This window comes from Nerophis lumbriciformis, linkage group LG03 (assembly GCF_033978685.3).
Source record: "Nerophis lumbriciformis linkage group LG03, RoL_Nlum_v2.1, whole genome shotgun sequence".
In the NCBI taxonomy this organism is placed as follows: domain Eukaryota; kingdom Metazoa; phylum Chordata; class Actinopteri; order Syngnathiformes; family Syngnathidae; genus Nerophis; species Nerophis lumbriciformis.
In genome coordinates, this window is record NC_084550.2 from 38,286,188 (window position 1) to 38,312,500 (window position 26,313).

Sequence of the window (26,313 nt, forward strand, 5' to 3'; positions counted from 1 at the left end):
CTGTGACCTTTTTCTTGTGAAATTCCAACTCATTTTCACAACAAGCTTTTTTATTTTTGTATAGTATGTATGTATTGTTAATGTTGTAAATACAAATATTTATATATCTAGAAAGGCTGGTCCTAAAGAGTTAGGCATTTTTCCAAGGCCTCAAGAAGGTAACAAATACAATAATGTGTGTGTGTGTGTGTATGTGTGTGTGTGTGTGTGTGTGTGTGTGTGTGTGTGTGTGTGTGTGTGTGTGTGTGTGTGTGTGTGTGTGTGTGTGTGTGTGGCGAGGGCTCACTCTGGCCTTATGAAGTAGCCGAGGCGCGGGGCAGAAAGTAGATCAGGTGTGATGGACAAATCCATTTTGATGGATGAAGCTGTAGTTTGTAAGCCAGCAGCTGGAGTAAACGTCAGCAGATGATGAAGTCGACACATATTTTCTTTCATTTTTTTAAAGATGGCTGACACACAACAGCCAGAATCAACCAGAATCAAGATATACATATTTTTCCTATTTTTCCCTATTTCCTATTTCAAGCGGCATATTTTTATGGCATTTAAACAAAACTGGTGACTTGTCCACGGTGTTGAAAGGGACAAGCGGTAGAAAAAGGATGGATGTATGGAACACTACTAATATTTTACTGTCACACAAACCCTTTATTAACACTTCAAGTATTATATATTGTGTAAAATAACCCAACACACGCACAAATATGAACATAAAAACACGTTTTACAGAGACTAATGCCAAATTTGCATGCGGAAAACAATGTAAAACACATATAAATAATAATTTAATTTAAGTTGGCGAAGACAGAGTTAAGTGGAGAGGCATTGCCAACTTTCTACTTGGAGTTCTTTCTTGAATTCCATAGTGTTTTTCACCTTCTGTATAAAAGTACTATCAGTCGCAACTTTTTTTGGCCCTATTCTGGATTATTTTACAGTCGTACTCAGTTAAAAAAAACACAGACTGACCAAAATGATCATTGTTATAATGGAATGGAATGTGATGACAAAGTAATTATGGACCAGCTAGCTTCTTCTCTCACAAATGAGCAGTATCATCATGAGTTTTTCCAATCCCGATTTTTCGATCATTAAAAGTTTAAACATAAATACTAACGTCACAAATGTTACTGTGATTTGTCATGATGTCTGTTATCATCACATATCTATACTGTAGTTTGTTTGGCTGTACAATAACCGGGACATTGGACCAAAAACAAGACAAAGTGTTGATTTCCAACTGTCAGGTTCAAACACTGATGACATCTATTAAACAAGACAAGAGGCAAAGAATCAAACAGAGGCATAACTCAATTTGGACTCAATATTGAGGAGAAAACGTGTCGACCTGTAACCTCTTTCAGTGTCAACCACGCTCTGCCAAAAGATTGCACTCCTCCCTCTTTATTTGACTTTCTCCCCCCACCTGACCACAGCTGCTTCCAGAGGGAAGTGGGTCATAAACAGCGTTGCCTTTGGTTACCGAACAGTTCAAAAGGAGTTCCATAAAATAGTTCAAAAAGAGTTCCATAAAATAGTTCAAAGAGAGTTCCATAAAATAGTTCAAAGAGAGTTCGTAAAATACTTCAAAAAGAGTTCGTCTGGAAATTGGGCAGATCCTACCATCTGTCCGCTTTGAAGTCACAGTGGAGTTTTACGAGCCTTCCTCCTGGTAAGGCCCCAAAGACAGCTCCCGTCTCCCTGCCAGGAACTCAATGTAATACAAAGCTTTTGTGATAATAAAAACCAAATCATACAAAAAGTAAAGCGTACGAAAACCAAGGTACTCTTTCTTGTACTTCTGAGCCAGACCCTTTTCCAATATGGGTTCAATTTCTTCTTCTATGGTAATCATCACGCTATTCCTCTCTGTCCTCGTTCTGTGGTTTCATCGTGGGGGAAAAAGTCAAAGACAAAGCAAAGGATGGAGTCCAGTGTATTAAAAACACACAGAAACCAACAAAAATTAATGATTTTTGACAAAACTGCACATGTGACGGAATAGTAATTGTTCTTCTGAAGTTGTTGCTAGGTAGAATTTGTAAGTCCGATAAAATAAAACAAAAAAACAAGCCACACCTCTCTTTATTACGTACAAAAGAGATATTGGTTAGAAAGAAATACTCTACTAGGGTTGTACGGTATACCGGTACTAGTATAGTATCGCGGTACTAATGAATCGAAAACGGTACTATACTCGGTTTGAAAAGTACCGTCCATCCATTCATCCATCTTCTTCCGCTTGTCCGGGGTCGGGTCGCGGGGGCAGCAGCCTAAGCAGGGAAGCCCAGAAAAGCACCGGTTCGGCATTTTTTTTTTTTACAGACATGACGGCGCGTCGTCGTCACGTCGTGACATTGCTGGTTTTACAAGCAGAGGAGCATGTTCGGCAGCGCACACACACAGAGTACTTACAAGCAGACACAGTGTGTAGACAGAAAAGGGAGAACGGACGCATTTTGGCTTAAAAAGTAAAGATAAAGGTGAAGTTATAACACTGAAACGCCCTCAGGAAGAGGTGCTTTAAGACATGGCTAGCTAGTTAGCGGCTACTTCTAAATCACTAATCCTCGCCTCCATGGCGACAAATAAAGTAAGTTTATTACAGGTACCATTATCACTGGAGGACAAGGAATAGCTAAACATGCTTCACTACACACCGTAGCTCACCGGTGTCACAATGTAAACAAATGCCATGGGTGGATCTACACCTGACATCCGCTGTAATGATACCAAGTACAGGAGCGTATCTAGTCGATACTACTATGACTACATCGATATTTTTTATTGTCACATTTTTTTTAAATGTACATTATGTTCATAAACTCAGTAAATACGTCCCTGGACACATGAGGACTTTGAATATGACCAATGTATGATCCTGTAACTAGTTGGTATCGGATCGATGCCTACATTTGTGGTATCATCCAAAACTAATGTAAAGTATCAAACAACAGAAGAATAAGTGATTATTACACTTTAACAGAAGTGTAGATAGAACATGTTAAAACAGAAAGGTAAGCAGATATTAACAGTAAACGAACAAGTAGATTAATAATCATTTTTTACAGTATGTCCCTCATAATGTTGACAAAATAATAGGTAGATAAATGACACAATATGTTACTGCATATGTCAGCAGACTAATTAGGAGTCTTTGTTTGTTTACTTGCTACTAAAAGACAAGTTGTCTAGTATGTTCACTATTTTATTTAAGGACTAGATTGCAATAATAAACATATGTTTAATGTACCCTAAGATTTTTTGTTAAAATAAAGCCAATAATGCCATTTTTTGTGGTCCCCTTTATTTAGAAAAGTATCAAAATACATTTTAGTACCGGTACCAAAATATTGGTATGGAGACAACTCTATACTCTACTATATACTAGTAGAGTATTTCTTTAATAATCAATTCCATATTCTTTAATGGCTTCTGTGTTTTGTTTTTTTCCCAGGGTGCTTTAGGTCCTTCCGGTCCTCAGGGTTTGGGCGGCCAGCGTGGAATTGTGGGTCTTCCTGGACAGCGAGGTGAACGAGGCTTCCCCGGCCTGCCCGGACCTTCTGTGAGTACTCAGAAATTAAAAATGACATCTTTAATTTAATCGATTGCATAATCCCCAATCATTTTGGTAGCCATCCACAAGCATCTGGTTCAATTTTTGACCACTCCTCTTGACAAAATCGGTGCAGTTCAGCTAAATGTGTTGGTTTTCTGACATGGACTTGTTTCTTCAGCATTGTCCACACGTTTAAGTCGGGACTTTGGGAAGGCCATTCTAAAACTTTAATTCTAGCCTGATTTAGCCATTCCTTTACCATTTGTGACGTCATTGTCCTGTTGGAACACCCAACTGTGGCCATACCCAACCTATGGGCTGATGATTTTAGGTTGTCCTGAACAATTTGGAGGTAATCCTCCTTTTTCATTGTCCCATTTACTCTCTGTAAAGCACCAGTTCCATTGGCAGCAAAACACGCCCAAAGCATAATACTACCACCACCATGATTTGCGGTAGGACTGGTGTTCCTTGGATTAAAGGCCGCACCTTTTCTCCTCCAAACATATTGCTGGGTATTGTGGCCAAACAGCTCAATTTTTGTTTCATCTGACATCACATGGACAAAGATAAGACCTTCTGGAGGAAAGTTCTGTGGTCAGATGAAACAAAAATTGAGCTGTTTGGCCACAATACCCAGCAATATGTTTGGAGGAGAAAAGGTGAGGCCTTTAAATCCCAGGAACACCATTCCTACTGTCCCTAAAGATTACTAAAGATTCTGAGAATCCACTCAGAGAGCTCCTAACTTAACCTAAACATTCCTAGCAAGTTTAGGATTGATTCCAGAACATTCTCACAAAACCTAAGCAGAAACTCCTATTTTAGTGAGGAGGTATGAGTCATTATATCCAAAGCTGTGATTGGTTGCTCATTAAAGCTAGATAAAATATATACTTTTGGTAATAATGGGCAAAGGATGGACCATCAAATCGATACACCTAATCTTCTTATGAAGACTGTGTAATTGTAAATAATAATTCACTTAAAAGAAAATATCTGTTAAATAAGGGGTCAGCAACCAAAAATGTTGAAAAAGCCATATTGGACCAAAAATTTAAAAATATATATCTGTCTGGAGCCGCAAAAAAATTGAAAGCCTTATATAAGTGTTATAATGAAGGCAACACTTGATGTAAGTGTCTATATTAGCCTACTATCAAAATGACTTTAAAAGTATTATATAAGTGTTATAATGAAGGCAACACTTGATGTAAGTGTCTATATTAGCCTACTATCAAAATGACTTTAAAAGTATTATATAAGTGTTATAATGAAGGCAACACTTGATGTAAGTGTCTATATTAGCCTACTATCAAAATGACTTTAAAAGTATTATATAAGTGTTATAATGAAGGCAACACTTGATGTAAGTGTCTATATTAGCCTACAATCAAAATTACTTTAAAAGTATTATATAAGTGTTATAATGAAGGCAACACATGATGTAAGTGTCTATATTAGCTGTATTAACCTACTATCAAAATGACTTTAAAAGTCTTATATAAGTGTTATAATGAAGGCAACACATGATGTAAGTGTCTATATTAGCTATATTAGCCTACTATCAAAATTACTTTAAAAGCCTTATATAAGTGTTATAATGAAGGCAACACGTGATGTAAGTGTCTAAATTAGCTATAAAAGCCTACTATCAAAATTACTTTAAAAATCGTATACAAGTGTTATAATGAAGGCAACACATGATGTAAGTGTCTATATTAGCTATATTAGCCTACTATCAAAATGACTGTAAAAGTCTTATATATGTGTTATAATGAAGGCAACATATGATGTAAGTGTCTAAATTAGCTATAGAAGCCTACTATCAAAATGACTTTAAAAATCTTATACAAGTGTTATAATGAAGGCAACACATGATGTAAGTGTCTATATTAGCTATATTAGCCTACTATCAAAATGACTTTAAAAGTCATATATAAGTGTTATAATGAAGGCAACACATGATGTAAGTGTCTATATTAGCTATATTAGCCTACTATCAAAATTACTTTAAAAGTCTTATATATGTGTTATAATGAAGGCAACATATGATGTAAGTGTCTAAATTAACTATAGAAGCCTACTATCAAAATGACTTTAAAAATCTTATATAAGTGTTATAATGAAGGCAACACATGATGTAAGTGTCTATATTAGCTGTATTATCCTACGATCAAAATGACTTTAAAAGTCTTATATAAGTGTTATAATGAAGGCAACACATGATGTAAGTGTCTATTTTAGCTATATTAGCCTACTATCAAAATGACTTTAAAAAGTCTTATATAAGTGTTATAATGAAGGCAACATATGATGTAAGTGTCTAAATTAGCTATAGAAGCCTCCTATCAAAATTACTTTAAAAATCTTACATAAGTGTTATAATGAAGGCAACACATGATGTAAGTGTCTATATTAGCTCTAATAACCTACTATCAAAATTACTATGACTGAAGCAAATCTTCGTTGACAGAAATGTTGAAATGTAATATTTATTCTACACATTTTTACAACATTAGAAACCATTAGTAAAACTTTTCAGAGGGTGAGGCAACTTCTGGAAATGACTGGCTTAGAATGGCCAAAGGTATAAATGTGTGTGTCCAAGTTAAAGGAAAGGGCCTTCTAATGGATGTATTACAATCTTTGGCAAGCTAGGTAATGTTTGCTGTGGTCTGGAACAACATGGCACACAGACAACTACAGATAATGTGTCATGAGACATGCAAATATAAATTATATACAAAGAGGATAAAAGTAAAGGATATTAAATGAGTTCAAAAATACCTACAAATGAGGCATAATGATGCAATATGTGCATACAGCTAGCCTAAATAGCATGTTAGCATCGATTAGCTTGCAGTCATGCAGTGACCAAATATGCCTGATTAGCACTCCAACAATTCACTAACATCAACAAAGCGCACCTTTGTGCATTCACGCACAGCATAAAACATGTGGTGGACAAAATGAGACAAAGAAGGAGTGGAAGATTTTACATGTAAACAGTTCACACTATGGTGAGTTCAAGAACCGCCGAAATCAGTAGGACAAAAGGATGTTCACCAAATAGTGTCATCAGTGAAGCATACACACAAACATATTCAACAGTTCTAACAATTGGGAAGGTTTGTGTCATGTTTGTCCTCAAACAAAAAACATACAAAAACAAAAATATTATTTTACCCCATCTTCATCCATTTTCAATCCTTTTTTTTAAAATACTCCAGGGAGCCACTAGGGCGGCACTAAAGAGCCGCCCTAGGGGGTTGCTGACCCCTGTGTTAAATGAATAGTCAGCTTGACTTTAAAATGATCCTCCAAAATGTGTGAAAACGTAGGTCCACTTGCACAGAATTCAAATAGTGATAGTAATGTTTATTTACTCATATTAATTTTCATGCTGGTAATTTTTGCACTTTTAACTCAATGTGTTTTTTAGAGGCTATAATGTCCTAGCTTTGATTAATGTCTGTGATTGCTGAGAATGTTCTTAGAATTTGTCCACGGGGAGCAAGATCTTTAGTAACACTGCCCTGATCTCTATCTGCAGCCGTCATTTCACAGCCTGCATAATGTTACGTTGTCATGGTGACCAGCAGGTGGCCAGTCATATGTGAAGCATGTGACCGCGTGGAGGCATCATCATTCACTGGTCATTGGAATCGATCTTTGCCTGTCATCTTTCATCTCATAGCTAAAAATAAACATTTGACATCAGAAAAATAACATTAATAAACTAAACATTTTACTTCAGATAACTGTAATAAATTTGTTAAAATGTTCATTTTACATCAAATCACTATATGTATTACAATAAACATTTCACAGTAGACAACTATTTCTATTAAAATAAAAAATTTACATCAGATAACTACAATTATTAAATAAAAATAAAAATTACATCAGATAACTATAAAATAAAATTGAGAAAAATAATTGTTAAAGTGAACATTTTACATCAGATAACTATAATAATTTATAAAAATAAACATTTTACATCAGATACCTATAATTGATAAATATCCTTATTAAAAAAACATTTTACACTGGACAACAATAATTACAAAAAAAAATGTTTTAATACTTTGGATAACTGTAATCATTAGAAAACTAATATTTTTGTATATCTGATAACTATAGTTATAGAAAGGAAACAGATACCCATAATCTAAAAAAGAAACATTTTAAATACTAAAACTCTGATTATTTATCAAATAACTATGTATATTTTTTAATGACATTTAAAAAAAAAAATTAACATTTTACCTCAAAAAACTATAAGGTTGAAAATGAACATTTTACATCAGATATATAATTGATAAATATAATTATTAAAAAAAAACATTTTACACTGGATAACAATAATTACTTAAAAAAATAAAAATTATTTTGAATAACTATAATCATTGGAAAAATATTTTTTATATATATGCATATATATATATATATATATATATGCATATATATATATATATATATATATATATATATATATATATATATATATATATATATATATATATATACATATTTAATAACATAAAAAAAAACATTTTACATCAGATACCTACAGTTGATAAATATAATTATTTAACATAAACATTTTACATCAATAACTACAATTATAAAAAATTAAATGTTTACATCTGATAACTATAATTATTAAAAATAAACATTTTATAGAATAGAATAGAATAAAACGTACTTTATTGATCCCTGGGGGAAATTCAGCACCACAGTTCGCTCACAATAGACAATAAATACTATACAGCATTATTCATATGTTAATAATATAAATATACTATACATGTATTCTACATTTAAGTGCAGTCAAGAAGAATGTATTTTGTCAATATGATTATTAAAACATAAACATTTTACATCATATAACTGTAATTATTTTGTTGAAATGTTAATTTTACATCAAATCACTATATTTATTAAAATAAACATTTCACATTAGATAACTATAATTATTTTATAAAATCAATTTTACATCAGAGAAAAAGAATTGTTAGAGTGAACATTGTACATTCAATAACTATAATTGTTTAAAAAAATAAACATTTTACATCAGATAACTATAACTTTTAAAATAAACATGTTACCTCAGATACCTATAATTGATTAATATAATTATTTAAAAAACAGATTACACTGGATGACAATAATTACAAAAAATAAAAAATACATTGGATAACTGTAATCATTAGAAAAATATTTTACATCAGATACCCATAATTTTAACAAACAAACATTTTAAATCGTAGAACTATGATTATTTGAAATAAAAAAATTTACATCAGATAAAAAAATTAAAAGTTTACCTTGGATAGCTATAATTATTTTTAAAAAATTAAACATTTTGCAACAGATAACTATAATTATTTTTTTTTAAATGTTTTTACATCAGATAACATTAATTATGAAAGAAGACATTTTACAGCAATGATTATTGAAACAAACATTTTACATCAGTCTACTATAACGATGAAAAATAGTAACACTTTACATTTAATACCTAAAATTATTAAAAAAAATAAAATGTTTACATCTGATATCTATAATTAAAAATAAAAATGTTTTAATTTTGTCAATATGATTATCCAAAAAATTACCATTTTACATCAGATTTATCTAAAATGATAAAGGTACATTTATAAGGTTTGGTTATAAGGTAAAATAAAATATATATATATAATATCGCTTCTAATTTATACTTATTTTACAACAATTTCGTTTTGTAACTTTACATTTTAAAAAACTTACATTGTTATTAACAAGGCTTTAAATAGACGGTAAACAAATGGTCAATTTAAACCATAAGTAATTCATTATTTAAAAAATAAATTAAAATAGCATCAGCTCAAAATTGAATTCCTTCCGCCGCCACCTGTGTCACATTCAGTGTGTCACTGAGAGACCTTCTCTGTAGCCTTCATCAGCTCAGAGAGGTGAGTCACCTCCTCCTCTTGCTCACAGGGTGAGCCTGGAAAGCAAGGTGCCACTGGTGGGGGCGGAGACCGCGGACCCCCTGGACCGGTTGGACCACCTGGACTCACTGGACCTTCAGGAGAGCCAGGCAGAGAGGTCAGTGAAAGAGCAGCACGCAGCAGGCGGAGGTCATTAAAAGTCGTCATGTGACTCAATGCTGCGTCATGTGACAGGGCAACGCTGGATCTGATGGACCTCCTGGTAGAGACGGTTCTCCTGGAATCAAGGTGAGACTTTTACTTCAAAATCCCAAATTATAGTATTTTCAGACATATGAAATAGTGTATTGGAATGTATACAAGTATATGTATATGTGTATATGTACAAGAGTATGTATACAAGTATGTGTATATGTACAAGAGTATGTATACAAGTATATGTATATGTATGTATATAAGTATATGTGCATATGTACAAGTGTATGTATAAAAGTATATGTATATATATATATATATGTATATGTGTATATGTACAAGAGTATGTATACAAGTATATGTATATGTGTACATGTACAAGTGTATGTAGAAAAGTATATGTATGTATATATGTATATGTGTATATGTACAAGAGTATGTATACAAGTATATGTATATGTATGTATATATGTATATGTATGTATATATGTATATGTGTATATGTACAAGTGTTTGTAAAAAAGTATATGTATGTATATATGTATATGTATATATGTGTATATGTACAAGTGTATGTATATGTATGTATATATGTATATGTGTATATGTACAAGTGTATGTATACAAGTATATGTATGTGTATATATTTATATGTATATATGTGTATATGTACAAGTGTATGTATATGTATGTATATATGTATATGTGTATATGTACAAGTGTATGTATACAAGTATATGTATGTGTATATATGTATATGTGTATATGTACAAGTGTATGTATATGTATATATGTACAAGTGTATGTATAAAAGTATATGTATGTACATATGTATATGTGTATATGTACAAGTGTATGTAGAAAAGTATATGTATGTATATATGTATATGTGTACATGTACAAGTGTATGTATATGCATGTATATGTGTATGTAAAAAAGTATATGTATGTATATGTGTATATGTACATGAGTATGTATACAAGTATATGTATATGTATGTATATGTGTTTATGTACAAGTGTATGTAGAAAAGTGTATGTATGTATATATGTATATGTGTATATGTACAAGTATATGTATGCATATATGTATATGTGTATATGTACAAGTGTATGTAAAAAAGTATATGTATGTATATGTGTATATGTACAAGTGTATGTACAAGTGTATGTATATGTGTATATGTACAAGTGTATGTATAAAAGTATATGGATGTACATGTACAAGTGTATGTATATGTATGTATATATCAGTGACGTGCGGTGAGGTTGATGGCTGGTGAGGCACTGACTTCATCACAGTCAGATTTACAAACATATGAACCCGAAAGAGTATCTTATTCACCATTTGATTGGCAGCAGTTAACGGGTTATGTTTAAAAGCTCATACCAGCATTCTTCCCTGCTTGGCACTCAGCATCAAGGCTTGGAATTGGGAGTTAAATCACCAAAAATTATTCCTGGGCGTGGCACCGGTGCTGCCCACTGCTCCCCTCACATCCTAGGGGGTGATCAAGGGATGGGTCAAATGCAGAGGACAAATTTCACCACACCTAGTGTGCGTGTGACAATCATTGGTACTTTAACTTAACTTTAACTTTACACATACAAACTGTAGCACACAAAAAAGCACATTTAATTAAAAAAAACGTTATTATGGTCTTACCTTTATGTAATATATTGGGTTGGAGGCAATAACCAGGCGAGGTGATGAAGTACGTCTCTTTACTGTAGACTTCAGAACAGACTCAACACACTTGACGTCAGATGCGCCACACCACGTAAATCGTTGGCCAACCAAAGAGTAATCACAGTACGCTATAGCCAACATTAACCAGGAGATGGCAACAGACAAACATAGATCACTCTATTACATTACTCCCCTTTTAGAAATGTAGAAGTAAGTTACTCAAAAGAAATAAACAACCCAACCAAAAAATGCAGCAGCTCAATAAGAAGCCAAAAAGTGCAAAAACAATAATGTTCCTGTTGGAGGAGTTGTGAATGAATGAAATATGAAATCTGTGCTGCAGTCTGCAGGTGTACCTAATGTTGTGGCCCTGCAGTCATTCACAACTCCTCCAACACGAACATTATTGTTTTTGCACTTTTTGGCTTCTTATTAAATAACTTTTTTAAATAGATTCAATCTTGCACTTGGAAAAATTAAGTGTGGGCTTTAGTTGATATAACACTCACGTCAGGGGGTGCATTCTACGGCGGGAGTACATTCTCTACCACCAGGAGGCAGGATGACGCGAGCCTCACACAGTGCGTCTTCGCAGCCGTTTTATGATTGCTCAGCACAAGAAATACTTTACACACATACAGTTGTTGACAAAATACACTGTACATTATATACCTCAGCTAACTAAACTATGGAAATGTGTAATATAGTTCATTTGCAATACGGTCTCACTGCACAGCAGGCCAGCACTTCCCCGAACCGCAATCCATGGTGAGGCACTGAGTGACGTGCCTCAACTGGCTGCTGTTCACCGCACCGTCTCTTCTCAGTATTTGAATGGCAAATGTGAAAATTCAGCGATTTTGAATAAAAATACTCCAAAACTGGTGAAGTTAAATGGAAAATAACTTTATAGTATAATCACTGGATACATTTAACAATTTAAATTTATTTTTTTTCTTTTCACCTTTTTTTTCTTTCCATGATGGCAGGTGAGGCGGGGCCTCACCTGCCTCTATTGACTGCACGTCACTGGTATATATTCATATGTGTATATGTACAAGTGTATGTATATATGTATATGTGTATATGTACAAGAGTATGTGTACAAGTATATGTATATGTATGTATATGTGTATATGTACAAGAGTATGTGTACACGTATATGTATATGTATGTATATGTGTATATGTACAAGTGTATGTATAAAAGTATATGTATGTATATGTGTATATGTACAAGTGTATGTATATGTATGTATATATGTATATGTGTATATGTACAAGTGTATGTATAAATGTATATGTGTATATGTACAAGTGTATGTATAAATGTATATGTGTATATGTACAAGTGTATGTATAAATGTATATGTGTATATGTACAAGAGTATGTATACAAGTATATGTATATGTATATGTATGCATATGTGTATATGTACAAGTGTATGTGTATATGTATATAAGTACAAGAGTATGGACACAAGTATATGTATATGTATGCATATATGTATATGTACAAGTGTATGTATAGAAGTATATGTATGTATATATGTATATGTGTATATGTACAAGTGTATGTATATGTATGTATATATGTATATGTGTGTATGTACAAGTGTATGTCTCTGTATTCATATATGTATATGTGTATATGTACAAGTGTATGTATATGTATGTATATATGTATATGTGTATATGTACAAGTGTATGTATAAAAGGGCTTTTAGTACAAACCTGCTGGGAACAAGCCGTTTTTATGTGTCTGTAGCTTTAATGCTAATGAGCCGCATGTGTCCAAGAAGTGTTTATCCACATAAGCAATATGTCATACAACAACGTAGCATTACAGAACGCGACAGGAGGACACAAACATTAGCGACACCACTGACTTTACATTTGAACATAATTTTAGGTTGGCAGCAGTAGCATAGCTATGTTAGCTACATGCTAACATTACACTCCCTGTTTAACAGCAACTTCATGTTTGGTTAGCTTATTTGCGGAAGAAAAACTACATAATTAAAATGTTAGATCGGTAGCTGACTGACGGATAATTGACAGAGCTCCAGGCAGCATTTTAAGATGTGTAGTGAAGCCCAGGATAGGACTATTTACCTTAATGACGTAGCATAGCTATATTAACTAAATGCTAACATTACGGTTTAATATCATGCTAGGTTAGCAATTATAGCACAGTTATGTAAGCTACATGCCAAGATTACATCTGAACATTGTGCTCGGTTAAAAACACTAGCACAGCTATGTTAGCTATATGCTAACATTGTATTTTAATATTATTCAAGGTGAGCAACACTATCATAGCTATGTGAGCTACATTTTACTATTACTTGTGAACATCCTGATACATTAGCAACACTAGCATAGCTATTTGTGCTACATGCTGACATTACATTTTAAAATCAATCTAGGCTAGCAACACTAGCACAGCTAAATGAGCTACATGCAAAACTGGCATAGCTTTGTTAGCTGCATGCTAATATCACGATTCAACATCATTCTAGGTTAGCAACACTAGCATAGCTATGTTAGCTACAAGCTAACATTACACTCATTGTTTAACAGCAACTTCATGTTTGGTTAGCTTATTTGCGGAAGAAAAAACAAATAATGAAAATGATAACTCTTACATCGGTAGCTGACTGGCAGATAATCGACAGAGCTCCAGGCTGCATTTTAAGATGTGTAGTGAAGCCCAAGACAAGAGTATTTTCCTTCATGACGTTGAATATTACCATTTGTCGATGAATGTGATTAATTAGTGTCCTTGTTCGTGTGTCCTAAGGGTGACCGCGGTAACACGGGTCCTGTTGGTGCCCCCGGTGCTCCAGGAGGCACCGGTGCCTCCGGCCCGGTCGGTCCTACTGGAAAACAAGGAGACCGAGGAGAGGCTGTAAGTCTAGCACCAGATGAAAAAGGTTAACGTTACAAAAGACAATCAACTCAGCACATTTGGTTCTTCCTCCTCAGGGGGCCCAAGGACCTGCTGGGTCTCCCGGACCTGCTGGAGCCAGAGGAATGCCCGTAGGATGACTACTGATTTATTTATTTTTTTAATTATTTGTATTTTATTTTATTAATGCTTATGTTTACTTTTGACATTATATGTTATTGTTCTATTTATTTAATCTATATTTGTATTTATTCATGAGGCATTTGACTTTTTACCAGGGACCCCAAGGACCCCGGGGGGATAAGGGTGAGGGCGGAGAGTCTGGTGAGAGAGGACAGAAGGGACACCGAGGTTTCACCGGTCTTCAGGGTCTTCCCGGACCTCCAGTAAGGACCCATTGTCCAATACCCTTATAATTGGAATGGTGTGTAAAAAGGTGGTGTGTTGTGTTCTAGGGTCAATCTGGGGACCAGGGTGCTACTGGACCTTCTGGACCTTCTGGACAAAGAGTGAGGACAAACTAACAATTCTCTCAATCTTAATAAAAGCTTGTGGTTAAAACCAGTTTCATCACAGGGACCACCGGGACCTATTGGACCAGCTGGAAAGGACGGTTCAAACGGTCTGCCCGGACCCATCGGACCCCCTGGACCACGTGGTCGCGGTGGAGATACCGGTCCCTCTGTGAGTACGACGAGAAAGAACATGAAATATAACTAGAAGAGACAATTCCTGAAGGACTTGTGTGTGAATGCTCCAATGCTGAAGTTGAACTGAAATTTTGACAGAATTAATGTAAGAATAGTTTGAATTGTTTGAATAGGTTGAAAAATGTGGGAATTGTGCAACTTGGAAAAATGTCCCATTCATTTCAATGGGAACTTCCGGGAATTTTGGAAAAAAAAAATTTTTTGAAAATGATTAGCAGCATGAATGTCCTGAATAAGCTGAAATGGTTGGTGTTGGAATTGTTTAAATCGGTCAAGAAATGTTGAATTAGTAACCGTTTTTAATTGAGAATTTCCTGGAATTTCTGGAAAACCGGGAATTTTTCTAGTTCCTTAACCTACTTGGTTTTTGTCCTGAATATGAGGAGTGTTTTGACGGTGGAACGGTTGAAATGGGTTGAAAAATGTGAACAGAGTAGTCGAACTTAAGGGTGGAAATAGGATACCAAACAACGGGAATTCCTGGAAATTTGTTGAACGTGAAAAAATGGTAGTTTGAATGTCTAGGATGAGTGTGTTAATGTAATGGTTTGAATGGGTTAAAAAATGTGGGAATTGTGGAAGTTTGAAAAATGGCCAAATCATTTTGAATGGGTAAAATGCCAAAAAAAAAAAAAAAAAGGAATCATGGGAAATTCGGGAATTTTTTTTAGAATTGTTGAAGTAGAGCACATAATTCCTGAACAGGCTGAATATTTTGAAGTTGGAACGGTTTGAATCAGATGAAAAATGTAGGAATTTTGGAGCTTTGAATACCGGTAGTTTGAATAGGTTGAAACGTGGAAATGGTGAAAATTTTAAAACATTTCCTAGGAAACCTGGAATTCTGGGAAATCTGGGAATTTTTTGTCCTGATTAAGAGGAATGTTTTGACGGTAGAACGGTTGAAATGTGTTGAAAAATGTGGAAGGAGTAGTCGCCAGAAAAAAGGGTGGAAATAGAGCTTTGGAAAAGCAGGAATTCTGGAAAATCCTGGAATTTTTTTTAACTTAGAAAAATGATGGTTTGAATTTCCAGGATGGTGGAATGTGTTGAAGGTGGAATAGTTTGAATAGGTTGAAACATGTGGAAATGGTGGAAGTGTGAAAAAATGTCCCGGAAAACCTGGAATTCTGGGAAATCTGGGAATTTTTACAGTTCGAAAAACAACTTTGTTTTCTAAGACAAAAAACAAAGTTGTTTTTCGAACTGTAAAAATTCCCAGATTAAGAGGAATGTTTTGACGGTAGAACGGTTGAAATACGTTGAAAAATGTGGAAGGAGTAGTCACCAGAATAAAGGGTGGAAATAGGGCATTGGAAAACCAGGGATTCTGGAAAATCCTGGAAGTGTTTTGAACTTCGAAAAATGATAGTTTGAATTTCCAGAATGGTGGAATGTGTTGAAGGTGGAATGGTTTGAACAGGTTGAAACATGTGGAAATGGTGAAAATTTGAAAAAATGTCTCGGAAAAGCAGGAATTCTGGAAAATTCTGGAATTTTTTTTAACTTGGAAAAATGATAGTGTGAATTTCCAGAATGGTGAAATGTGTTGAAGGTGGAATGGTTTGAATAGGTTGAAACATGTGGAAATGGTGAAAATTTGAAAAAATGTCCCGGAAAACCTGAAATTCTGGGAAATCCTGGAATTTTTATGAAATTGGAAAAATGATGGTTTAAATTTCCAGAATGGTGTAATGTGTTGAAGGTGGAACGGTTTGAATAGGTTGAAACATGTGAGAATGGTGAAAATTTGAAAAAATGTCCCGGAAAAGCAGGAATTCTGGAATTCTGGAAAATTCTGGAATTTTTTTTAACTTGGAAAAAATATAGTTTGAATTTCCAGAATGGTGGAATGTGTTGAAGGTGGAATGGTTTGAATAGGTTGAAACATGTGGAAATTGTGACAATTTGAAAAAATATCCCGGAAAACCTGGAATCCTGGGAAATTCTGGAATTTTTTTGAACTTGGAAAAATTATAGTTTGAATTTCCAGAATTGTGGAATGTGTTGAATAGGTTGAAACATGTGGAAATGGTGAACATTTGAAAAAAATGTCCGGGAAAACCTGGAATTCTGGGAAATCCTGCAATTTTTTTGAAATTGGAAAAATGATAGTTTGAATTTCCAGAATGGTGGAATGTGTTGAAGGTGGAATAGTTTGAATAGGTTGAAAAATGTAGAAATGGTGAAAGTTTGAAAAATGGCCAATTCATTTTGAATGGGAAAAATGTCCTGGAAAACCTGGAATTCTGGGAAATCTGGGAATTGGAGCATTCACACAATAACAAATGAAATAAGTAACAAGGTGTATACCCTCTTGACCATCAGGGTCCTCCTGGAAACCCTGGACTCCCCGGTCCCCCCGGACCCCCCGGCCCCGGCATCGACATGTCCGCTTTCGCCGGCTTGGGTCAGACGGAGAAGTCCCCCGATCCTCTCCGGTACATGAGAGCCGACCAGGCTTCCGGAAACCTGCGGCAGCACGACGCCGAGGTGGACGCCACGCTCAAGTCCCTCAACAACCAGATCGAGAACATCCGCAGCCCGGAAGGTTCCAAGAAGAACCCGGCTCGCACCTGCAGGGACCTCAAGCTCTGCCATCCTGACTGGAAGAGCGGTGAGCGGCAGTTAGCATTTAGCAATTGCAGTCGTGGTCAAAAGTTTACGTACACTTGTAAAAAACAAAATGTCATGGCTGTCTTGAGTTTCCAATACTTACAAACTCTTATTTTTTTGTGATAGAGTGATTGGAGCACATACTTGTTGGTCACAAAAAACATTCATGAAGTTTGGTTCTTTTATTAATTTATTATGGGTCTCCTGAAAATGTGACCAAATCAAAAGTGTACATACAGCAATGTTAATATTTGGTATTTTGGTAGCCATCCACAAGCTTCTGATTGAATTTATGACCACTACTCTTGACAACATTGGTGCAGTTCAGCTAAATTTGTTGTTTTTCTGACATGGACTTGTTTCTTCAGCATTGTCCACACGTTTAAGTCAGGACTTTGGGAAGGCCATTCTAAAACCTTCATTCTAGCCTGATTTAGCCATTCCTTTACCACTTTTGACGTGTGTTTGGGGTCATTGACCTGTTGGAACACCCAACTGTGCCCAAGACCCAACCTCCGGGCTGATGATTTTAGGTTGTCCTGAAGAATTTGGAGGTAATCCTCCTTTTTTTTCACTGTCCCATTTACTCTCTGTAAAGCACCAGTTCCATTGGCAGCAGAACAGGCCCAGAGCATAATACAACCACCACCATACTTGACGGTAGGTATGGTGTTCCTGAGATTAAAGGCCTCACCTTTTCTCCTCCAAATATATTGCTGGGTATTGTGGCCAAACAGCTCAATTTTTGTTTCATCTAACATAACATGGACAAAAATAATACGTTCTGTGGTCAGAAGCGTATTAGAAAGTATCCAGTAACAAACGTGTCCGCATCATTCAACTTACTGTCATGAACTTAACTTGATGAATTATTGTGGTCACTAGGTGTACGGAAAAACAATTATCGTATTTTCCGCACTATAAGGCGCACCGGATTATAAGGCGCACCTTCAATGAATGGCCTATTTTAAAACTTAGTTCACATATAAGGCGCACCGCATTATAAGGCGCATAGAATAGACGCTACAGTAGAGGCTGGGGTTGCGAGACCTGTTGTGGCTCAATATTGGTCCATATATAAGGCGCGCCGGAATATTAGGCGCACTGTCAGCTTTTGAGAAAATTGGAGGTTTTTAGGTGCGCCTTATAGTGCGGAAATTCTGAACTTAACTTGATGAATTATTGTGGTCACTAGGGGTACGGAAAAACAATTACCGTATTTTCCGCACTTTAAGGCACACCGGATTATAAGGCGCACCTTCAATGAATGGCCTATTTTAAAACTTAGTTCATATATAAGGCGCACCGCATTATAAGGCGCATAGAATAGACGTTACAGTAGAGGCTGGGGTTGCGAGACCTGTTGTGGCTCAATATTGGTCCATATATAAGGGGCTCCGGATTATAAAGCGCACTGTCAGCTTTTGAGAAAATTGGAGCTTTTTAGGTGCGCCTTATAGTGCGGAAATTCTGAACTTAACTTGATGAATTATTGTGGTCACTAGATGTACAGAAAAACAATTACCGTATTTTCCGCACTTTAAGGCGCACCGGATTATAAGGCGCACCATCAATGAATGGCTTTTTTAAAACTTAGTTCATATATAAGGCGCACCGCATTATAAGGCGCATAGAATAGACGTTACAGTAGAGGCTGGGGTTGCGAGACCTGTTGTGGCTCAATATTGGTCCATATATAAGACGCTCCGGATTATAAAGCGCACTGTCAGCTTTTGAGAAAATTGGAGGTTTTTAGGTGCGCCTTATAGTGCGGAAATTCTGAACTAAACTTGAGGAATTATTGTGGTCACTAGGTGTACGGGAAAAAAATACAGTATTTTCCGCACTATAAGGCGCACCGGATTATAAGGCGCACCGTCAATGAATGGCCTATTTTAAAACTTAGTTCACATATAAGGCGCACAGCATTATAAGGTGCATAGAATAGACGTTACAGTAGAGGCTGGGGTTGCGAGACCTGTTGTGGCTCAATATTGGTCCATATATAAGACGCTCCGGATTATAAAGCGCACTGTCAGCTTTTGAGAAAATTGGAGGTTTTTAGGTGCGCCTTATAGTGCGGAAATTCTGAACTAAACTTGAGGAATTATTGTGGTCACTAGGTGTACGGGAAAAAAATACAGTATTTTCCGCACTATAAGGCGCACCGGATTATAAGGCGCACCGTCAATGAATGGCCTATTTTAAAACTTAGTTCACATATAAGGCGCACAGCATTATAAGGTGCATAGAATAGACGCTACAGTAGAGGCTGGGGTTGCGAGACCTGTTGTGGCTCAATATTGGTCCATATATAAGGCGCGCCGGATTATAAGGCGCACTGTCAGCTTTTGAGAAAATTGGAGGTTTTTAGGTGCGCCTTATAGTGCGGAAATTCTGAACTTAACTTGATGAATTATTGTGGTCACTAGGTGTACAGAAAAACAATTACCGTATTTTCCGCACTTTAAGGCGCACCGGATTATAAGGCGCACCTTCAATGAATGGCCTATTTTAAAACTTAGTTCATATATAAGGCGCACCGCATTATAAGGCGCATAGAATAGACGCTACAGTAGAGGCTGGGGTTGCGAGACCTGTTGTGGCTCAATATTGGTCCATATATAAGGCGCGCCGGATTATAAGGCGTACTGTCAGCTTTTGAGAAAATTGGAGGTTTTTAGGTGCGCCTTATCGTGCGGAAATTCTGAACTTAACTTGATGAATTATTGTGGTCACTAGATGTACGGGAAAAAAAATACAGTATTTTCCGCACTATAAGGCGCAACGGATTATAAGGCGCACCGTCAATGAATGGCCTATTTTAAAACTTAGTTCACATATAAGGCGCACAGCATTATAAGGTGCATAGAATAGACGCTACAGTAGAGGCTGGGGTTGCGAGACCTGTTGTGGCTCAATATTGGTCCATATATAAGGCGCTCCGGATTATAAGGCGCACTGTCAGCTTTTGAGAAAATTGGAGGTTTTTAGGTGCGCCTTATAGTGCGGAAATTCTGAATTTAACTTGATGAATTATTGTGGTCACTAGGTGTACGGAAAAACAATTACTGTATTTTCCGCACTATAAGGCGCACCGGATTATAAGGTGCACCGTCAATGAATGGCCTATTTTAAAACTTAGTTCATATATAAGGCGCACCGCATTATAAGGCGCATAGAATAGACGCAACAGTAGAGGCTGGGGTTGCGAGACCTGTTGTGGCCCAATATTGGTCCATATATAAGGCGCACCGGATTATAAGGCGCACTGTCATCTTTTGAGAAAATTGGAGGTTTTTAGTTGCGCCTTATAGTGCGGAAATTCTGAACTTAACTTGATGAATTATTGTGGTCACTAGGGGTACGGAAAAACAATTACCGTATTTTCCGCACTTTAAGGCGCACCGGATTATAAGGCGCACCTTCAATAATTGGCTTTTTTTTTTAAACTTAGTTCATATATAAGGCGCACCGCATTATAAGGCGCATAGAATAGACGCTACAGTAGAGGCTGGGGTTGCGAGACCTGTTTTGGCTCAATATTGGTCCATATATAAAGCGCACCGGATAATAAGGCGCACTGTCAGCTTTCGAGAAAATTTGAGTTTTTTAGGTGCGCCTTATAGTGCGGAAATTCTGAACTTAACTTGATGAATTATTGTGGTTACTAGGTGTACGGAAAAACAATTACCCTATTTTCCGCACTATAAGGCGCACCTTCAATGAATGGCCTATTTAAAATTGTAGCTCATATATAAGGCGCACCGCATTATAAGGCGCATAAAAAAAAACGCTACAGTAGAGGCTGGGGTTGCGAGACCTGTTGTGGCTCAATATTGGTCCATATATAAGGCGCACCGGATTATAAGGTGCACTGTCAGCTTTCGAGAAAATTTGAGGTTTTTAGGTGCGCCTTATAGTGCGGAAATTCTGAACTTAACTTGATTATTTATTTTGGTCACTAGGTGTACGGAAAAACAATTACCGTATTTTCCGCACTATAAGGCGCACCGGATTGTAAGGCGCACTTTCAATGAATGGCCTATTTTAAAACTTAGTTCATATATAAGGCGCACCGCATTATAAGGCGCATAGAATAGACGCAACAGTAGAGGCTGGGGTTGCGAGACCTGTTGTGGCCCAATATTGGTCCATATATAAGGCGCACCGGATTATAAGGCGCAGTGTCATCTTTTGAGAAAATTTGAGGTTTTTAGGTGCGCCTTATAGTGCGGAAATTCTGAACTTAACTTGATGAATTATTGTGGTCACTAGGGGTATGGAAAAACAATTACCGTATTTTCCGCACTTTAAGGCGCACCGGATTATAAGGCGCACCTTCAATAATTGGCTTTTTTTTTTAAACTTAGTTCATATATAAGGCGCACCGCATTATAAGGCGCATAGAATAGACGCTACAGTAGAGGCTGGGGTTGCGAGACCTGTTTTGGCTCAATATTGGTCCACATATAAAGCGCACCGGATTATAAGGCGCACTGTCAGCTTTCGAGAAAATTTGAGTTTTTTAGGTGCGCCTTATAGTGCGGAAATTCTGAACTTAACTTGATGAATTATTGTGGTTACTAGGTGTACGGAAAAACAATTACCCTATTTTCCGCACTATAAGGCGCACCTTCAATGAATGGCCTATTTAAAATTGTAGCTCATATATAAGGCGCACCACATTATAAGGCGCATAAAAAAAAACGCTACAGTAGAGGCTGGGGTTGCGAGACCTGTTGTGGCTCAATATTGGTCCATATATAAGGCGCACCGGATTATAAGGTGCACTGTCAGCTTTCGAGAAAATTTGAGGTTTTTAGGTGCGCCTTATAGTGCGGAAATTCTGAACTTAACTTGATTATTTATTTTGGTCACTAGGTGTACGGAAAAACAATTACCGTATTTTCCGCACTATAAGGCGCACCGGATTGTAAGGCGCACTTTCAATGAATGGCCTATTTTAAAACTTAGTTCATATATAAGGCGCACCGCATTATAAGGTGCATAGAATAGACGCTACAGTAGAGTTCTTTACAAGTGTATGTAAACTTTTGACCACAACTGTACCTACAGTGGGAAGGGGATTCATATGGCCCCATTTGTTGCGGTCTACCTGACACATGAAACGTGACAAATTAGGGTGTGCACTATCCACTTTAGCCACCAGATGGCAGTAAAGTGTTGAATATGTTAAAATGCTAGATCCACCCAGAAACGGGGCCATATAAATCCCTATTGTACTGTAGCTGGTACCTTTTATTTAACCATGTGGTCTCCCATAGGAGAGTACTGGATCGACCCCAACCAGGGCTGCACCGTAGACGCCATCAAGGTGTTCTGCAACATGGAGACGGGCGAGTCTTGTGTCCGTCCAAAACCTTCCAGCATTCCTCGCAAGAACTGGTGGTTCAGCAAGAGCAAGGACCGCAAACACGTTTGGTTTGGAGAGACCATGAATGGAGGATTCCACGTAAGTCAACAACACCCGGACTATTATTGTGTATTTGTTGGTCCTGTCTTACATATAGAGGAGAGATTCCTAAAGACAGCGAACTTTAACTTTAACACTTCTGTCATTTAGAAAATCTTTGACGAGCCTTTTTTTTCAATGTGTTCCAAAATATGCAGCGTACTCTTGTCATATAGAGGATCTTTGACTAACCGTTTTAGCAGCTACAAGAGAAAGGGGATTTATATATCCTAAATATGCAGAGTCCTCTTGTCATATAGAGGATCTTTGACTATCCGTTTTAGCAGCTACAAGAGGAAGAGGATTTATCTATCCAAAATATGCAGATGACTCTTGTCATATAGAGGATCTTTGACTTAACATTTGTTGCAGCTACAAGAGGTAGGGGATTTATATATCCAAAATCAAATCAACTTTATTTATAAAGCACATTTAAAATATGCAGAGGACTCACTCTTGTCATATAGAGGATCTTTGACTAGCTTTTTTTGAAGCTACAAGAGGAAAGGAAATTTATATATCCAAAATATGCAGAGTACTCTTGTCATATAGAGGGTCTTTGACTTAACATTTTTTGCAGCTACAAAAGGAAGGGGATTTATATATCCTAAATATGCAGAGTACTCTTGTCATATAGAGGATCTTTGACTTAACATTTTTTGCAGCTACAAGAGGAAGGGGATTTATATAGGCAGAGTCCTCTTGTCATATAGAGGGTCTTTGACTAACAGTTTTAGCAGCTACAAGAGGAAGAGGATTTATCTATCCTAAATATGCAGAATACTCTTGTCATGTAGAGGATCTTTGACTAGCATTTTGTAGTAGGTTCCTAAAAACAGCGAAACACTTCTGTAATTTATTTGCTAATCAAATCTTCGACTAGCTTTTTTTTCAGTGTGTTCCAAAATATGCAGTGTCCTCTTGTCGTATAGAGGATCTTTGACGAACATTTTTTGCAGCTACAAGAGGAAGGGGACTTATATATCCAAAATATGCAGAGTACTCTTGTCATATAGAGGATCTTTGACTTAACATTTTTGCAGCATCAAGAGGAAGGGGATTTATATATCCAAAATATGCAGAGGACTCTTGTCATATAGAGGATCTTTGACTAGGTTATTTTGAAGCTACAAGAGGAAAGGGAATTTATATATCCAAAATATGCAGAGTACTCTTGTCATACCGAGGATCTTTGACTAGCTTTTTTTTCAGCTACAAGAGGAAAGGGAATTTATACATCCAAAATATGCAGAGTACTCTTGTCATATAGAGGATCTATGACTTAACATTTTTTGCAGCTCCAAGAGGAAAAGGAATTTATATATCCAAAATATGCTGGGTCCTCTTGTCATATAGAGGATCTTTGACTAGCATTTTTGCAGCTACAAGAGGAAAGGGAATTTATACATCCAAAATATGCAGAGTCCTCTTGTTATATAGAGGATCTTTGAGTAGCTTTTTTTTCCAGCTACAAGAGGAAAGGGAATTTATATATCCAAAATATGCAGAGTACTCTTGTCATATAGAGGATCTATGACTTAACATTTTTTGCAGCTACAAGAGGAAGGGGATTTTTAGTTCCAAAATATGCAGAGTCCTCTTGTCATACATAGGATCTTTGACTAGCTTTTTTTGCAGCTTCAAGAGGAAAGGGAATTTGTATATCCAAAATATGCTGAGTCCTCTTGTCATATAGAGGATCTTTGACTAGCATTTTTGAAGCTACAAATGGAAGGAGTTTTATACGTCCAAAATATGCAGAGGGCTCTTGTCATACAGAGGATCTTTGACTAGCTTTTTTTGCAGCTACAAGAGGAAAGGGGATTTTTAGTTCCAAAATATGCAGAGTCCTCTTGTCATATAGAGGATCTTTGACTATCTGTTTTAGCAGCTACAAGAGGAAAGGGAATTTATATATCCAAAATATGCAGAGTACTCTTGTCGTATAGAGGATCTATGACTTAACATTTTTTGCAGCTCCAAGAGGAAAAGGAATTTATACATCCAAAATATGCAGAGTACTCTTGTCGTATAGAGGATCTATGACTTAACATTTTTTGCAGCTCCAAGAGGAAAAGGAATTTATATATCCAAAATATGCTGCATCCTCTTGTCATATAGAGTATCTTTGACTAGCTTTTTTTTGCAGCTACAAGAGGAAAGGGAATTTATATCCAAAATATGCTGAGTACTCTTGTCATATAGAGGATCTTTGACTAACATGTTTTCCAGCTACAACAGGTGGGGGATTTATGTATCCAAATTATGCAGAGTCCTCTTGTCATTTGGAGGATCTTTGACAAACAGTTTTAGCAGCTACAAGAGGAAGGGGTTTTATATGTCAAAAATATGCAGAGTACTCTTGTCATATATAGGATCTTTGACTAGCATTTTTGAAGCTACAAAGGGAACGAGTTTTATATGTCCAAAATATGCAGAGGACTCTTGTCATACAGATGATCTTTGACTAGCTTTTTTTGAAGCTACAAGAGGAAAGGGAATTTATATATCCAAAATATGCTGAGTACTTTTGTCATACAGAGGATCTTTGACTAACATGTTTTGGGCTACAAGAGGAAGGGGATTTATGTATCCAAATTTTGCAGAGTCCTCTTGTCAAATAGAGAATCTTTGACTAGCATTTTTTAAGCTACAAATGGAAGGGGTTTTATATGTCCAAAATATGCAGAGTACTCTTGTCATATAGAGGATCTTTGACTAGCTTTTTTTGCCGCTACAAGAGGTGGGGGATTTATATATCCAAAATATGCAGAGTACTCTTGTCATTTAGAGGATCTATGACTTAACATTTTTTGCAGCTACAAGAGGAAGGGGATATTTAGTTCCAAAATATGCAGAGTCCTCTTGTCGTATAGAGGATCTATGACTTAACATTTTTTGCAGCTCCAAGAGGAAAAGGAATTTATATATCCAAAATATGCTGCATCCTCTTGTCATATAGAGTATCTTTGACTAGCTTTTTTTTGCAGCTACAAGAGGAAAGGGAATTTATATCCAAAATATGCTGAGTACTCTTGTCATATAGAGGATCTTTGACTAACATGTTTTCCAGCTACAACAGGTGGGGGATTTATGTATCCAAATTATGCAGAGTCCTCTTGTCATTTGGAGGATCTTTGACAAACAGTTTTAGCAGCTACAAGAGGAAGGGGTTTTATATGTCAAAAATATGCAGAGTACTCTTGTCATATATAGGA

General features: G+C 36.2%; 1 protein-coding gene across 2 annotated transcripts in view; it reads left to right on the forward strand.

Annotated features, from left to right (window-relative positions):
• Positions 1 to 26,313, forward strand: part of col2a1b (collagen, type II, alpha 1b) — a 150,855-nt gene that overhangs the window by 121,121 nt on the left and 3,421 nt on the right. For both annotated transcript variants that reach the window (XM_061937692.1, XM_061937693.1), the window contains 10 exons: positions 3,458 to 3,565; positions 9,548 to 9,655; positions 9,733 to 9,786; positions 14,186 to 14,293; positions 14,371 to 14,424; positions 14,572 to 14,679; positions 14,749 to 14,802; positions 14,870 to 14,977; positions 17,332 to 17,620; positions 22,908 to 23,095. In XM_061937692.1, the coding sequence (XP_061793676.1) occupies positions 3,458 to 3,565; positions 9,548 to 9,655; positions 9,733 to 9,786; positions 14,186 to 14,293; positions 14,371 to 14,424; positions 14,572 to 14,679; positions 14,749 to 14,802; positions 14,870 to 14,977; positions 17,332 to 17,620; positions 22,908 to 23,095 (1,179 nt within the window). The remainder of the gene's footprint in view (positions 1 to 3,457; positions 3,566 to 9,547; positions 9,656 to 9,732; positions 9,787 to 14,185; positions 14,294 to 14,370; positions 14,425 to 14,571; positions 14,680 to 14,748; positions 14,803 to 14,869; positions 14,978 to 17,331; positions 17,621 to 22,907; positions 23,096 to 26,313) is intronic.